The following is a 12506-nucleotide window of genomic DNA, read 5'->3' on the forward strand; positions in this document are numbered from 1 at the left end:
TGAACACATACTGTGTGGTTCAGTGATGACAGCCATTAAAATAAATTAGTTATCAGCCATTTATTTTAATGCTTGTTGGTCAGCTTCATTATCATGGAAGTAGTTCAGGTGAAATTACTCAAGCTTAGGGGCAAAAGGTTTAGAGGAAGGTGACAGGGTGAGGAATGAGGTGTACCACATGCCAACTGCTTTTCACATCAATCATCTGAACATGAAAGACATTTTCCTGCCTGCGTGGACGATTGTGTCGTAATGACAAATACCAAGTGTTGAGGCAGATGTAAGTGTGTGTGTTTGTGTATATGTGTGGTTCAGGCGAGGCACTAGCACACACTTTGAGCCGTTTTCTCTGTTTATTGCGACCATACATGGCCACACCTCGTAAAACACATTTTGACAGTGACTCAGTTTCAGTTAAAAATGATTACATTTCCTGAGGTTAACACTGTAGCTAATCTTTTTCTACATAATTATTTGGAGTAATATTGCCCACAATTAAACAATATAAATAACTGTTTTAGACAAACATTTCATTTGAGACATTAATTCAGAATTATTTAGTTGTCTTTCTTATACCAGTGTAATAGGAGTTTGCTACTGTTGGTATGAAAGCAATTTAGTCCATCTAAAGGGACTTTTTCTTTACTTGAAGACTATACATAGACTTGAGACTTTACAAGCTCTTTTATGACTACTATTAAAATGTTGTGGCACATGTTAAAAAGTGTGTGAAAAATCACAGTTACCTTCAATTCCTAAAAAAATATGTTGCATATTTAAGAATTTAACAATACAGGAGCATTTCTTTGTCTATGTCATTTTATACTTTTCTTCACATTTTCTTATCCCTTCGTTATGTTTTGCTGCGCCCTCCTAGGTTTCCCCATCTCAGGCTTTCAGGTGGATGCTGTGGATCAGGTGGTGCTGAACCTGCAGGATGAAGTGCAGCAGACCTGGAAACCCGGGAATCAGATTGTTGTTGCAAGTACAGATTATTCCATGCACCAAGCTGAAGATTTTACCCTGCTGCCATGCCCTGACTGCACCAGCAGGCAGGTCAGGATACAAGGTAAGTGGTGGTGTCCTGGGCTGTAAACTCAAACTGTATTTGTCTCTGTGGGTGTTTGTCCTACGCTGACCTGCTCCTATTGTGTGTGTGGCTTGTAGTCTGACCCAAAGCTTGAACTATAGGTATCATTTTCAGCTATAAATACAGTGCTTGTAAAATATGCAGGCGGACAGAGAGAAGAAGAGGAAGAGATATACAGTAGAGGCATATTTTATATTAAAAAGCTTGTGAGAAGACTGATAACTACTATTGCATCTGCAGCAGAAGAAGATCAAGATCTTGGGCTAATTATTTGCTGTTGTCAATAGATGTGATAAGCAGATGAACAGTAGTGTTACTAATCTTCAGGTCCAGAGAGATCTCATTTCCTGTTCAGCGGTTACGGTGATGTAAGATTATTGAAAGAGGCTAAGAAGAGATTGTCAGCTTATGTTTTGATAGTAACTTCAACTTATAATAAGCAGAGTGCTTATTGGATTTGGATACATTGTCACTGCTTCCTCCTACCTCTGCTCCCCTAATGGCGTTCCCTAATCTGTTAGTTACTCTTTTTCTCTCTCTATCAGACATGTTTCCTGATCTCATTATTCTGTTGTCGCCAACTCCCTTCCCGGAGAGAAGGGTGTATTAGTGTGTGTGCGTGTGTGTGTGGCTAGTTTTGTGCTGCTGCCGGGAGGAAGGCCTGAGCAGCTGGAGCACTGCCGTGCAAATTTATCACTGGCAGCTGCACCCTGTGGCCAAGAAGAAAAAAAAATGTGTATTTCATATGTATTTGATTTCTTTTGTTTTTACATGTCTGTTATTTTAGTCAGTGTTTTTTTTTTTTTTTTTTGGGTGTCTGCATTTATATTTCAGTGTGTGCTGCAAGGCATACTTCCTGTGGTTGACAGATGAAAGCACACCATTTTTGGAAATAAAATATAGTTAAAATAAGCTGCCACTACCTGTTTGTTTCAACACTTTCTTTTAAGCGCTATAAAAAGAGTCTCAGTATGACTTGTGCCACCTGAGAAAGCTTGCACCACAGTTTGAACCCACATTGTTTTGCACTCTGCTGTTAATTTGTCTCCTCTGCTGTTATTCAGTCAGATGTTTCCTTCCATGCTCATGCTTTCTTTGGATGAGATGGAATGCAGTGATTGACATTTGTATTTATGCAAAATAATAACTTAAGATTTTTTTCTTTGAAAGGTTCACTTTATTGTAGCAAATGATCAAGAATGTGTTGTCCTGTCTGTGTTGCCCAGGAAAGCCTCAGTATAACCACATAGGAGAGATCATAGATGGGGTCGACATGCGTGCTGAAGTGGCTCTGCTCTCCAGAAACATTCTCATCTACGGAGAAATGGAAAACTCCTGCTACGGAAACAACATGTGCCAGTTCTACAGCCATGACACCTATGGAGGCCACATCAAGGTGTGTGTGTGTGTGTGTGTGTGTGCGTGTGCGTGTGTATGTGCGTGTGTATGTGTGTGTGTGTGTGTGCATCCGTGCGTGTTTAATTTCATAGCACAGGCCCTTGTTTAGACTCTGTGCTTTATGTCTGTATTTGCTGATCTGTGTTTTCAGCAACTTTCTCATTAAAGGTCAGCGTGTCTGCAGGAATCTGCGTGACAGTTTCCATACTGCAGAGCTTAAGAGTGCGTACTCTCTATATTTATATGCCCTCCTAAATGAGAGGGGTTATTCATGTTCCCAGGACAGTTTGTTATGTAAAGCACCTCTTGGTTCTTCACCTTCTGCTTCTCTCACTCCAATCTGTTCTGTTTCTCCTCACGTCAAGTTTTCATTTTAATGACACTAATTCCTCAGTTCAGTCCTTAAATCTGGTCAAACACTGAAGACGTAAAACAGATTAGGAGCATCATATTCTCCCTGACCTACATGAATCTCTATATACACAAGGAGTTTACTGTACTTTGGTTGATGATTTCGCAATTTCATTCACATTAGTGGCAAATGATAATAACATTCCTTAGGCTCTATGTAACTGACCCCCTCTTGTGCTAAATAAAAGAAACACTCCTTTTTTCCTGCCACGTTAACTGTTTCTTTCCCATTTGAACTCCAGCAATTATTACACAATCTGCCCCTAAACTCATTGACTATTCCACCCCCAATCTCTCTGACCTTAACAACAGAGCTATCACACACATAGTGCCCACCATCGCACGTTATCCTCAATCCCTCCGGATATTAACATATAAGTTTTGGCAGTCCTCTCAATCTCGCCCAGTAAATATGTGTATGTATGTATGTTTTTATCTATGTATGCCTGCAAGCACTTACATATGTATATGGATGTACATATGCAGTAAGAATGATTAGGTTTAGGAATGTGCATGTGTAGAAACAATAAAGACTATCTAGTATTGCTCATCAGTGGTCATAAGTGTGTGTGCGTGTTGGTTGGTGTGTACACTATGTGAATGAGTGTGTGTGTGTGTGTGTGTGTGTGTGTGTGTGTGTGTGTGTGTGTGTCTATGTGGGTTATTCACAGTTAGCTGAGAGATTGGCCAATACCTCTTTAACAGGAACCAGACCTTGTGGGTTATGCCATACCCATAAAAAGCCCTCCTAGAGAGCATTGTACAATATATTTGTGTTGGATTATGTGTTGACATTCATGTTTGTTCCATTTGTGTTGCGTGTGTGTGCATTCTCTATATGTATAAATATGTATAACGTATAGAAAAATAATATATGTGTTTAATTTGTGCTTCTATAACTCACATCTCTTATTCATCAGGAGGAACATCAGTGGTTTCGGCGCAGTTTGACTCACTGGAGCCTGGTTCCAACTGTGCTATAGTACATATCCCAGTGGGATCACTGACAAATACGGAGAATCATACCGAAGACCTAAATCTATAATGGAAGAGTCTTTAGAAAGTTAGCGTTTTTTTGTGTGGAATAATATAAACCTTGTGTTACACTCCACAAAGCCAGTTCATTATTCCTGCTTGATCACTTTTGAAATCTTCCCTCTCTCTTGTGACTTAGGTCCAACCATGACCTTTTTGTTTCACCATCAGATCTTGGGTAACTTCTCATCGGTGCATCTGTCCCATGTGGAGCTGAAAAACATGGGCCAGCAAGGGGAGACAGGCCGCTACCCCGTCCACTTCCACATGTGCGGGGATGTCGACCAGAAGGGAGGCTACTGGGAGCCCACCTACGTGGACGGACTCTCCATACACCACTCCTTCTCTCGCTGTCTCACCATCCACGCCACCAACGGTTTGCTGGTTAGTGGAGTGTGTGTGTGTCGAGTCTAAAATGCATATTAGAAAGAAGAAAAGATAACTGTATGCATATGAAAACGTTGGTATCTTTGGTGGATGTGTGAGACGGCTCTAACTAATGAGTACCAGATGACAGTGTCTGGTGAGTGCTCATCAATTACAGCATCATTCACTGGATTACTGTAATGGCTTGTTTCCTCCTTCCTTTTTCTGATCTGTCTTGCTGGAGCTTTGGAAGGAGGTTCAATAGTTAATAGTTAGTCCCCAATAATAAGTATCTTACCTTTGGCAAATTTAGATGTTTTATATACTTTTTGAATAAGTAAAATCACATCACACATTCACAAGTACATTTTTGACAATTACGAAATCTGAAAATGTCTAAATGTGTTTTTGTGTGACCTCTATGCTTTGTGAGATTGCTTTTGTGTTTGTGAGTTAGGCTCTCTCTTGATGTCATTGCCAAACGGTGATGGGTTAACTTTTGTCCTTGATGACTGAAAGCATTTGTGCAAGCTGCATCGAGGAAATGGAAATTTCAAGGGTTTAGATAACATTGTTTGACTCTGTTTTTCCTGTTTCCCTTCTGACAGAAAGACCAAGTGAATATTCTGTTGTTGTGTGTTCTTTGACAGCTATCTTGATACCATCATTCTCTACCCATTCTTCAGATGGATTTAATTAAAAAACAGTTGTACTCCTTTAGAAATGTTGAGTCTCTAAGGAGGCAGGCTGTAGTTGGAACATGCACATTTGTGTCTTGTGGGTTGTTGATGATACCAAGATTGATCTAAATACTGTCTTAGCCCTCTTGTTTACCAGAATTTTCTGCATATTTCCATAAACTGTATCTTCCTAGGAAAGGTTTTACATAAATGGGATATATTACTGTATTTCTTTTCTCCTTCTGCCAAGAACTTAGTCGTAAAAATCTTTAACTGGCTCCTTTTTCTTCTTGTGCTCTTCCCCCCTTTACCAGGTGAAGAACACTGTGGGCTACGACACCTTGGGTCACTGTTTCTTCCTTGAGGATGGGATTGAGCAGCGTAACACTTTCTACCACAACCTTGGCCTGCTGACTCGACCTGGGACTCTGCTGCCCACCGACCGCAACGAGACCCTCTGCATCAGCATCAAGGACAAAGTTTACAAGGGCCACACTCCCTCACCCAGCACAGAGTGCAAGTAAGAGTTTAGGAGAATGTGCTGGTATGTCTCTGGTTACAGATATGAGTACAGTTCATTGCTCAACAACCACTGCAAGTCCAGAACTTAGGATAAGGATTTGGATTTTCCAACATTAAGAAACTATATGCTTGTCTCATTGATTTACATATAAAGTGTGGGTATAAAAAACAACTATTTATTTATTATTTATTATTATCACATTATATTAAAATTAACTCACTGATCAAAGTTTTGTTGTAGTTTTAACAGTTTCTAACTGCTCTGTGAGGCATACACACAGGTTTGAAATGACTTTTAACCTAATGTATCCACCCACAGTGATCAGGAACAGCTGCAATTCAGAGAGACTGGGGATTTGTTAATCATGAGCCTGGATAATTGTAATTGTAAACAGATAATGGGGACAGTGGTTGCCAAGCCCTGACAACTACAAATAAGCCAGCATCTTCACTCAAAAGTAGCTTCATACTCATGAGGGAACTTTAAACCTGTCATTGAAAACAGTGAACAGTGAAGCCAAATAAACATAAATGATCTGTGACACTCTTTAATCTATAAGTTTGATAATAAGTCTTTGACTCTCAAGTTAGCGTGGGAAGATTTTTGAGATAGGGTAGATGTACATTGAGAAAAGACAGAGGGGTTCATGTTTATGTAAGAGAGATACTGAAGTTAGTAAAAGTGTGTGTGAGAGATACTGGCACAGTGGTTTCACCCATGCAATAACAACCGCTCCTCTCCACAGGATGTTTTTGTGTATTATCAGGAACAAGAAAAGTGCCACTGGAGAGAAGCAGCAATGCCTGTTTCCAAGAGTTTTGGTGTGTGTTAGCAGAGTAGTCCCTATCCAAAGTTTATGTTGGAGAGATGGATCATTTGGAAATTTTGAAATCAGTGAATTTGTACATCTTTTCTACTGCCCCTTAATAGTCATAGTATTGGATATGCCAAGGTAATGCCCTTTTTAAAATATTTGTCTGTGTCTGTGTCTGTGTCTGTCTGTGTTTGGTGGGTGTGTTTCGTAGGGCAGTTTCAACATTCTGGATCGCCAACCCCAACAACAACCTCATCGGCAATGCAGCTGCTGGTTCTCAGGTAATAACAGCAGAGTTATATAATTATAAAGTAGCTTAAAATGATTTTTTTTAAAAAGATGATGAAAAATGTATGAGCTCTGTATTGATATATGGACTGTATTGAAGCTGCACTGGCTTTGGTGTTCCTGAACTTTACATAATGAAAATTGATTTTCATACCCATAACAAAGTGATCCGTCAATAAAAAAAGGATTTAAGAGGCTTTAGTGTCTGATAGAGGGGTACAATAACATAGCAATACCTCTAACATAAAAAAGAAGAAGACCTCGTGTGGGTCTCTTTTTCATTTCGGCACAAACAGTGTGGAGGTCCACTGGGGAGGGCTAATGTAATACTTATTGGTAGGGGGTATTTGTGTGATATTTAGGATGTCTGCGTGTGTCAGATGAACCACAAACTATAATGAGCTGTTGAGCTCATATGAACTCCTACACCTGGTTCATTCCTTTTTGTGAGACTTGAGCCATATGTATTATGTTGTTCTACTTATTTGTTTTCTATTTCACTTCAGCTCTCTACCTATTGTTGATATGTGCATGAGCCCAGATAAATAACATTTTGCTGTTGACTAGCTGTGCCAACAACAAACACAATTTGTTCTTGTTTCTCGCCTTATCCTTCTCCAGGATGCCGGCATATGGTTTGTATTCCACAGTGTTTCAACAGGAGAATCTCATGGGCTGGTACCAGAGACCAAAGCAGAGCTCACTCCCTTGGGGATTTTCTACAATAACCGCGTACACTCCAACTTCAAGGTATCATCAGTGTTGCTCATCTTAAAGCTTTTTTTTTATTATTAGTGTAGGTTCAAATCAGTGTGTATTTTTTTCCTTGTGTACAGTTCAATGTACTAAGCTATGCCAAGCCTTTCTGTGTTTCTCTTTCTGCCTCGTTCTCTTATACAAGCAAGAGAAATATAGTTTATAACTAAAGAACTGCACATAATACTCTGCATACTCATTTGGTTCTTGCTATGAAGAATCACACACACGCGCACACACACACACGCACACACACGCACACGCACACACACACACACAAGGGGGCTCTACAATAGCCGTCTGTTGTGTAATGACAGAAGTCGGGCAGGTGAACTGTAAGTTCTTTGTCCAGCCTGACCACAGCAGGCTCTCTTATAGAGGAAAGGAGCCCCAAGGTTTAAGACTATACCTTGCTTATACTACAGGACCAACTGCACAGGTTTCCATATACACAAGACACACTCACACAAACGCAGACAGACATATTACATTTTTCCTTTAATTCATTTGTGCAGTACACTTTTAAATGATACCAGACTAAACCACATCATGAAGAAAAATAAACACAACATTTTCATTCACATAAATAATTTACAAGAGTTCTGCTTACGTCTTTCTGCAGTTTCCTGTGCAACACTGATTCTCTAACTCTGTAAGCCCAGAATTTAAATTTAGTCCGTTTTTTATCGCCTCAAGTACCACACTGTAAAATATACTAGTACTCTTACTTACTGTATGTCAATCCAACAGAAATAGACCAGTGGCACATACTGGATCTCTAAAGAAACCTTGGAATTTAATTGCAATCATACTTTCGACTTCCCAGGCAGGGCTGTTCATCGATAAAGGAGTGAAGACAACCAATGCTAGTGCTGCTGACCCCCGGGAATACCTTTGTCTAGATAACAATGCCAGGTATGTATGTATGTGCAAATGTGTGAATTAGCATTTTATGGCCAGCTTCCAGTTCATTTGAGAAATATACAGTCTGCCATTTATACTGTGCATAGAAATATGAATTGGTCCCAAGAGGTTTTTTTTTCTTGAGTTGGTAGTCAAGTATATGTAAATGAATAGTGATTAGTCAATATGTTTTTAGCACAAAGCCTATAGCTGTGCACAGTTAGAGGGTCTATGGTGGAAGACCATATGTAAATGTACCACGGGGTACAGTTACAGAAAGTAAATATTAAGGTATTTGTGGTTTACTAATGTATTTGTTTAATGCCACTGTCACTAACTGTGTATGAATTAAGTGATTTATAGCTCCCTACTGTACAGCATATATCTCTTACGATATGGCCATTGAATGGGATAGATGGATGTCCTTATGACGACGGTGCTGCTGCATCTTAGTGGAGGGTCTGTCAGGTTTGTGTTGACAGTGTAAATAAGGCTTCACAGATAGAGTTTCCACTCTGCAGCACGCTACCCAAACACTGCCCTCAAGTAGACGGAAAATATCTTATGTGTCCACTGAGACTGCTGGCCACGCTCTCGGTGTGTATGTGTATGTGTATGTGTACAGAGGTTGCACGAGGGGGAGGATTTTAAATGTTAGAATGTGTGCTAAGTATTAATGTTGCATAAGAGAGAGAGAGAGAGAGAGAGAGAGAGAGAGAGAGATATGTGTCTGTAATTGTAGGAAACACACATTTTTTTTTGTGTCTTGTTATTTTTGTGCCCTTAAAGTATATGCGTCTCAGAAACCACAGCAGCTAATGTTCCCAAACCTGGCAGATGGGTTGGAAATCTCACCCACTACTCAGACAAAAAAACAAAAAACAGAGTGGCCAGATGATGATGCTATAACAACAAACTTTACGTTTTGGTTTGTTTCATGTAGTTTTAAAATTCATAAATCATAAATGTGGTGCACATGTTGGGATGCTTGGTCTGAGCTTTTCTGCACAGTCCTGGAATGTTCTACCACTAGGGGGCACCACAAATGTATTTCTTAATCTAACTGGGAGATTTATCCTTATCCAAAAAAACATTCATCCTGAAGTGATATAAACCCTTTTGTTACACTCCACATAGCCTCAAATGCAGCTGTAGGACACAATTTAAGAGACAATGATCATTGGAGCCATAAGGGTCCAATTGCGCTGCTTTGTCCTGTATGTCCTGTAATTATTTGTGTATGCAGATTTATACTATGATGATGATAATCAGCTGTTAGTCATTCATAAGCCAGCGAAGGTTAAATTTGTTTAATCAGTTTTGAATGTGTTTGTATGTGTGTTGTCTAACCTTCATGAGGACCACATCTGCAGAAAAAATAGGGTAAGATATTGGTTTGACATTTGTTTGTGTGTGCGTGTGTGTCTGTGTGTCACGTGGGTTTTTTAGATTCCGACCGCACCAGAATGCAGACCCTAGGCGTCCTCGAGTGGCAGCACTCATTGACACACTTATCTCCTTCAAGAACAATGACTTAGGAGCTTGGATACGAGGTGGAGATATCGTCATCCAGAACTCTGGGTAAGACCGCTCACAGGCTGTAATGTGTCCAGCAGCCACCTCATCGTGTCTTCTAGGGAAATGAGGACAGGGACTTTTCTGATTGGGAAAAAAAAGGGAAAATTGTGTAACATTTATGCTGGCAATATGATACAAGTCCACCCAAATTTCTGTGATGACATCATCCACTGTTGGTGATGAAATACACTTTCCTGCACCCTTATCATTCCAGCTAACTTTTTATTCAACATTATCTTGATTTCCATAGATTTTCAAGTACCTGTGAAGTACCTGATATAACACTTTGAATATATTATCAGATCCAATAGATACTTTGATCACCTTTTGTCTGTTTTATTCATTTCTTGAATACTGGATCAATAACGATACTTCCATCTTCTCTGACAGCTTAGGACAGGTTCATGGTATTTCAGTAACAGACATTTTTAAGTGTAATGCATATTTATTTTTTCTCATTGCGCAGGTTTGCAGACAATGGAGTTGGATTATCCTTTGCCAGGTGTGTATTTATCTAAATCACTTGACTTATATCAGTCTAATTATTTTATTGAGCCATATTTTGTTTTTTTCTTTCCCCATGGTGAACTTACCAAGAACCACATATTGTATGATATTTGCTGTGTGGTCACAAGTATCTCTTTCTTGTGCAGTACAATGACTAATCTAGAGGCATAAAACTATGAACATGTTTACGTGTATGTATGAATTTTATACCCTCTTTTTTCCAGTGATGGCAGCTACCCTAAGGATGAAGGCTCCAGCCAGGAGGTGACACAATCTCTCTTTGTGGGCGAAAGCCGAAACAGAGGGACCAATGCGGGCCAGAATAAATACTGGGGCTTAGGAGGGGCTGATGCAAAGATGAGGACACTGCCTAGAAACAGGTGAGACGGAGCAAACAGGGAAGATAAAATTGCTGAAGGGAGGAAAGATAAATCTGAGGAATTTAGATGGAAATCCAACTCAAACTGAGTTTTGTGAGGAATTGCAAAGGGAGGGAATTGGAGGAGTCTGCAAAGAAAAATATGTCAGGAAAAACAAACAAGGAAGAGCGACTCAGCAAGGCAGTGAGGTAGTTGGACAGATGGACACATGAGGCTGCTACAGCTGCTTTAAGCAGTAGGTGGACTTGTGAAAGGAAGTCCTGTGTTGACTAACTTCCCTCCAGTGATATTTTAGGCAGCTTATGAAAAACTGGTGGCAACACTTCAGTGGTTTCGTAGAAAGGGATTACTCATTGTAGCATTTTGATAATTTAAGAACATTTGCTTTCTGTTTAGGACATCAGGCTTTTCTGACACACAGCTCCTACTTCTTTTTAACTTTGTTTTGATTTTTTGATTATCTTTGGAGGGGAACATATGAAGATCTGACATAGCTCCCACTGATAGGTAAACTATCAGTGGGTAAACTATCAGAAATATCTTCTCAGGGTCTCCTTACAGTTCTCCCTCTGTCTGTCTTTCTTTTTGTCTCTCATTACAGATATTTTTTATACAAGAGGAGAACAACATAAACAAAAGACTGACAAATAGTTTTTTTTTTGGTTTTAGGGGAATACAGTTTATGTCAGTTTGTTACCACTGTCACCACTTTGTACAACTTTACAGCCATTTTTATAGGCTTCCGGACCGCACTGTGACATCTGGCTCAGTCAATCTGTCTGTCGCCATGGTGGTTGCTGCCAGGACTGCCGACACTCTTTTTTTTCTTGCCACAGAGAATGGATGGATAATTTGATGATTTAATTAAAACGCGAGTCCAATAAGGTTTCAGTAATAGCGATTACATAAAACACAATTTTACTTGTGTGAACTTTAGTTACATAACAAAGCCCACATTATGAAAACAAATGAACGTGACATTTGAATAATTAGACCAGGATCACTGATTATGCTGGAGCAAATTGGAGAATTGGTGAAGATTTGATTATTACCTCAAAATGTCAGTCTTACCTACTCATTGTAAACTTTTATATGAAGGAAGTTTGTGTCAATGTAGCATTTGTAGCAGTGTTCTACACTGACCATAGTGTCTATATAACTCATGTTAAGTCATTTGGGAGGAACTGTAAAATTCACTGGAGGCTGTATGACTAAGATTTATGGGACATGTAATTTCTGCTCCATAGTGAGCTCATTGGCTTGCTGAATCATTTTGGAGATTTATTAACATGTGTCTCTGTAACTCCTTTTGGGTTTAGGCCAATGTGGGGCTAAAACGAGAGGCCATCCATTTGAATTATGGTCCCTTTACTCTTTTTACTTCATTTGTTTTCTCACATGTATTGATGTCAAATATCTTTTCTAGTCATACGCTATTTCTTCCCTTTCTTCACTAAAGGACATTTCCAATCCGAGGTTTCCAGATCTATGATGGTCCGGTGCGGCTCACACAGAGCACGTTCCGTGGATTCATCCCTACACCAGAGCGTTACACCAGCGCAGTGGGATTCAGCCTGAAGAACACGTGGCAGCTCACCCCACGAAACAACCTGTCCCAGCTCAACTTCCACTCCACTGTTAGTACACATTTATGTTTGATATAACTTCACCTGAGGCATCCTGAGCACATTCAACCATTTAGTGTATTGTAAATATATTTGCACTATAGTATTACAATTACTCCATCAAATTAACATGCAGTTCAGTGTGGAGCCTG

The 12506-nt window shown here is 39.7% G+C and overlaps 1 protein-coding gene across 1 annotated transcript in view; it reads left to right on the forward strand.

The window, feature by feature from the left end:
• The window catches only part of cemip2 (cell migration inducing hyaluronidase 2), a 29200-nt gene that overhangs the window by 10207 nt on the left and 6487 nt on the right, over positions 1–12506 (forward strand). The window contains exons 6-16 of the mRNA XM_062418276.1: positions 878–1069; positions 2317–2486; positions 4106–4318; positions 5295–5500; positions 6529–6598; positions 7227–7355; positions 8188–8276; positions 9714–9845; positions 10309–10344; positions 10574–10729; positions 12189–12366. Of these exons, the coding sequence (XP_062274260.1) occupies positions 878–1069; positions 2317–2486; positions 4106–4318; positions 5295–5500; positions 6529–6598; positions 7227–7355; positions 8188–8276; positions 9714–9845; positions 10309–10344; positions 10574–10729; positions 12189–12366 (1571 nt within the window). The remainder of the gene's footprint in view (positions 1–877; positions 1070–2316; positions 2487–4105; positions 4319–5294; positions 5501–6528; positions 6599–7226; positions 7356–8187; positions 8277–9713; positions 9846–10308; positions 10345–10573; positions 10730–12188; positions 12367–12506) is intronic.

The sequence above is a fragment of the Scomber scombrus genome, chromosome 4 (genome assembly GCF_963691925.1).
Source record: "Scomber scombrus chromosome 4, fScoSco1.1, whole genome shotgun sequence".
NCBI lineage: Eukaryota > Metazoa > Chordata > Actinopteri > Scombriformes > Scombridae > Scomber > Scomber scombrus.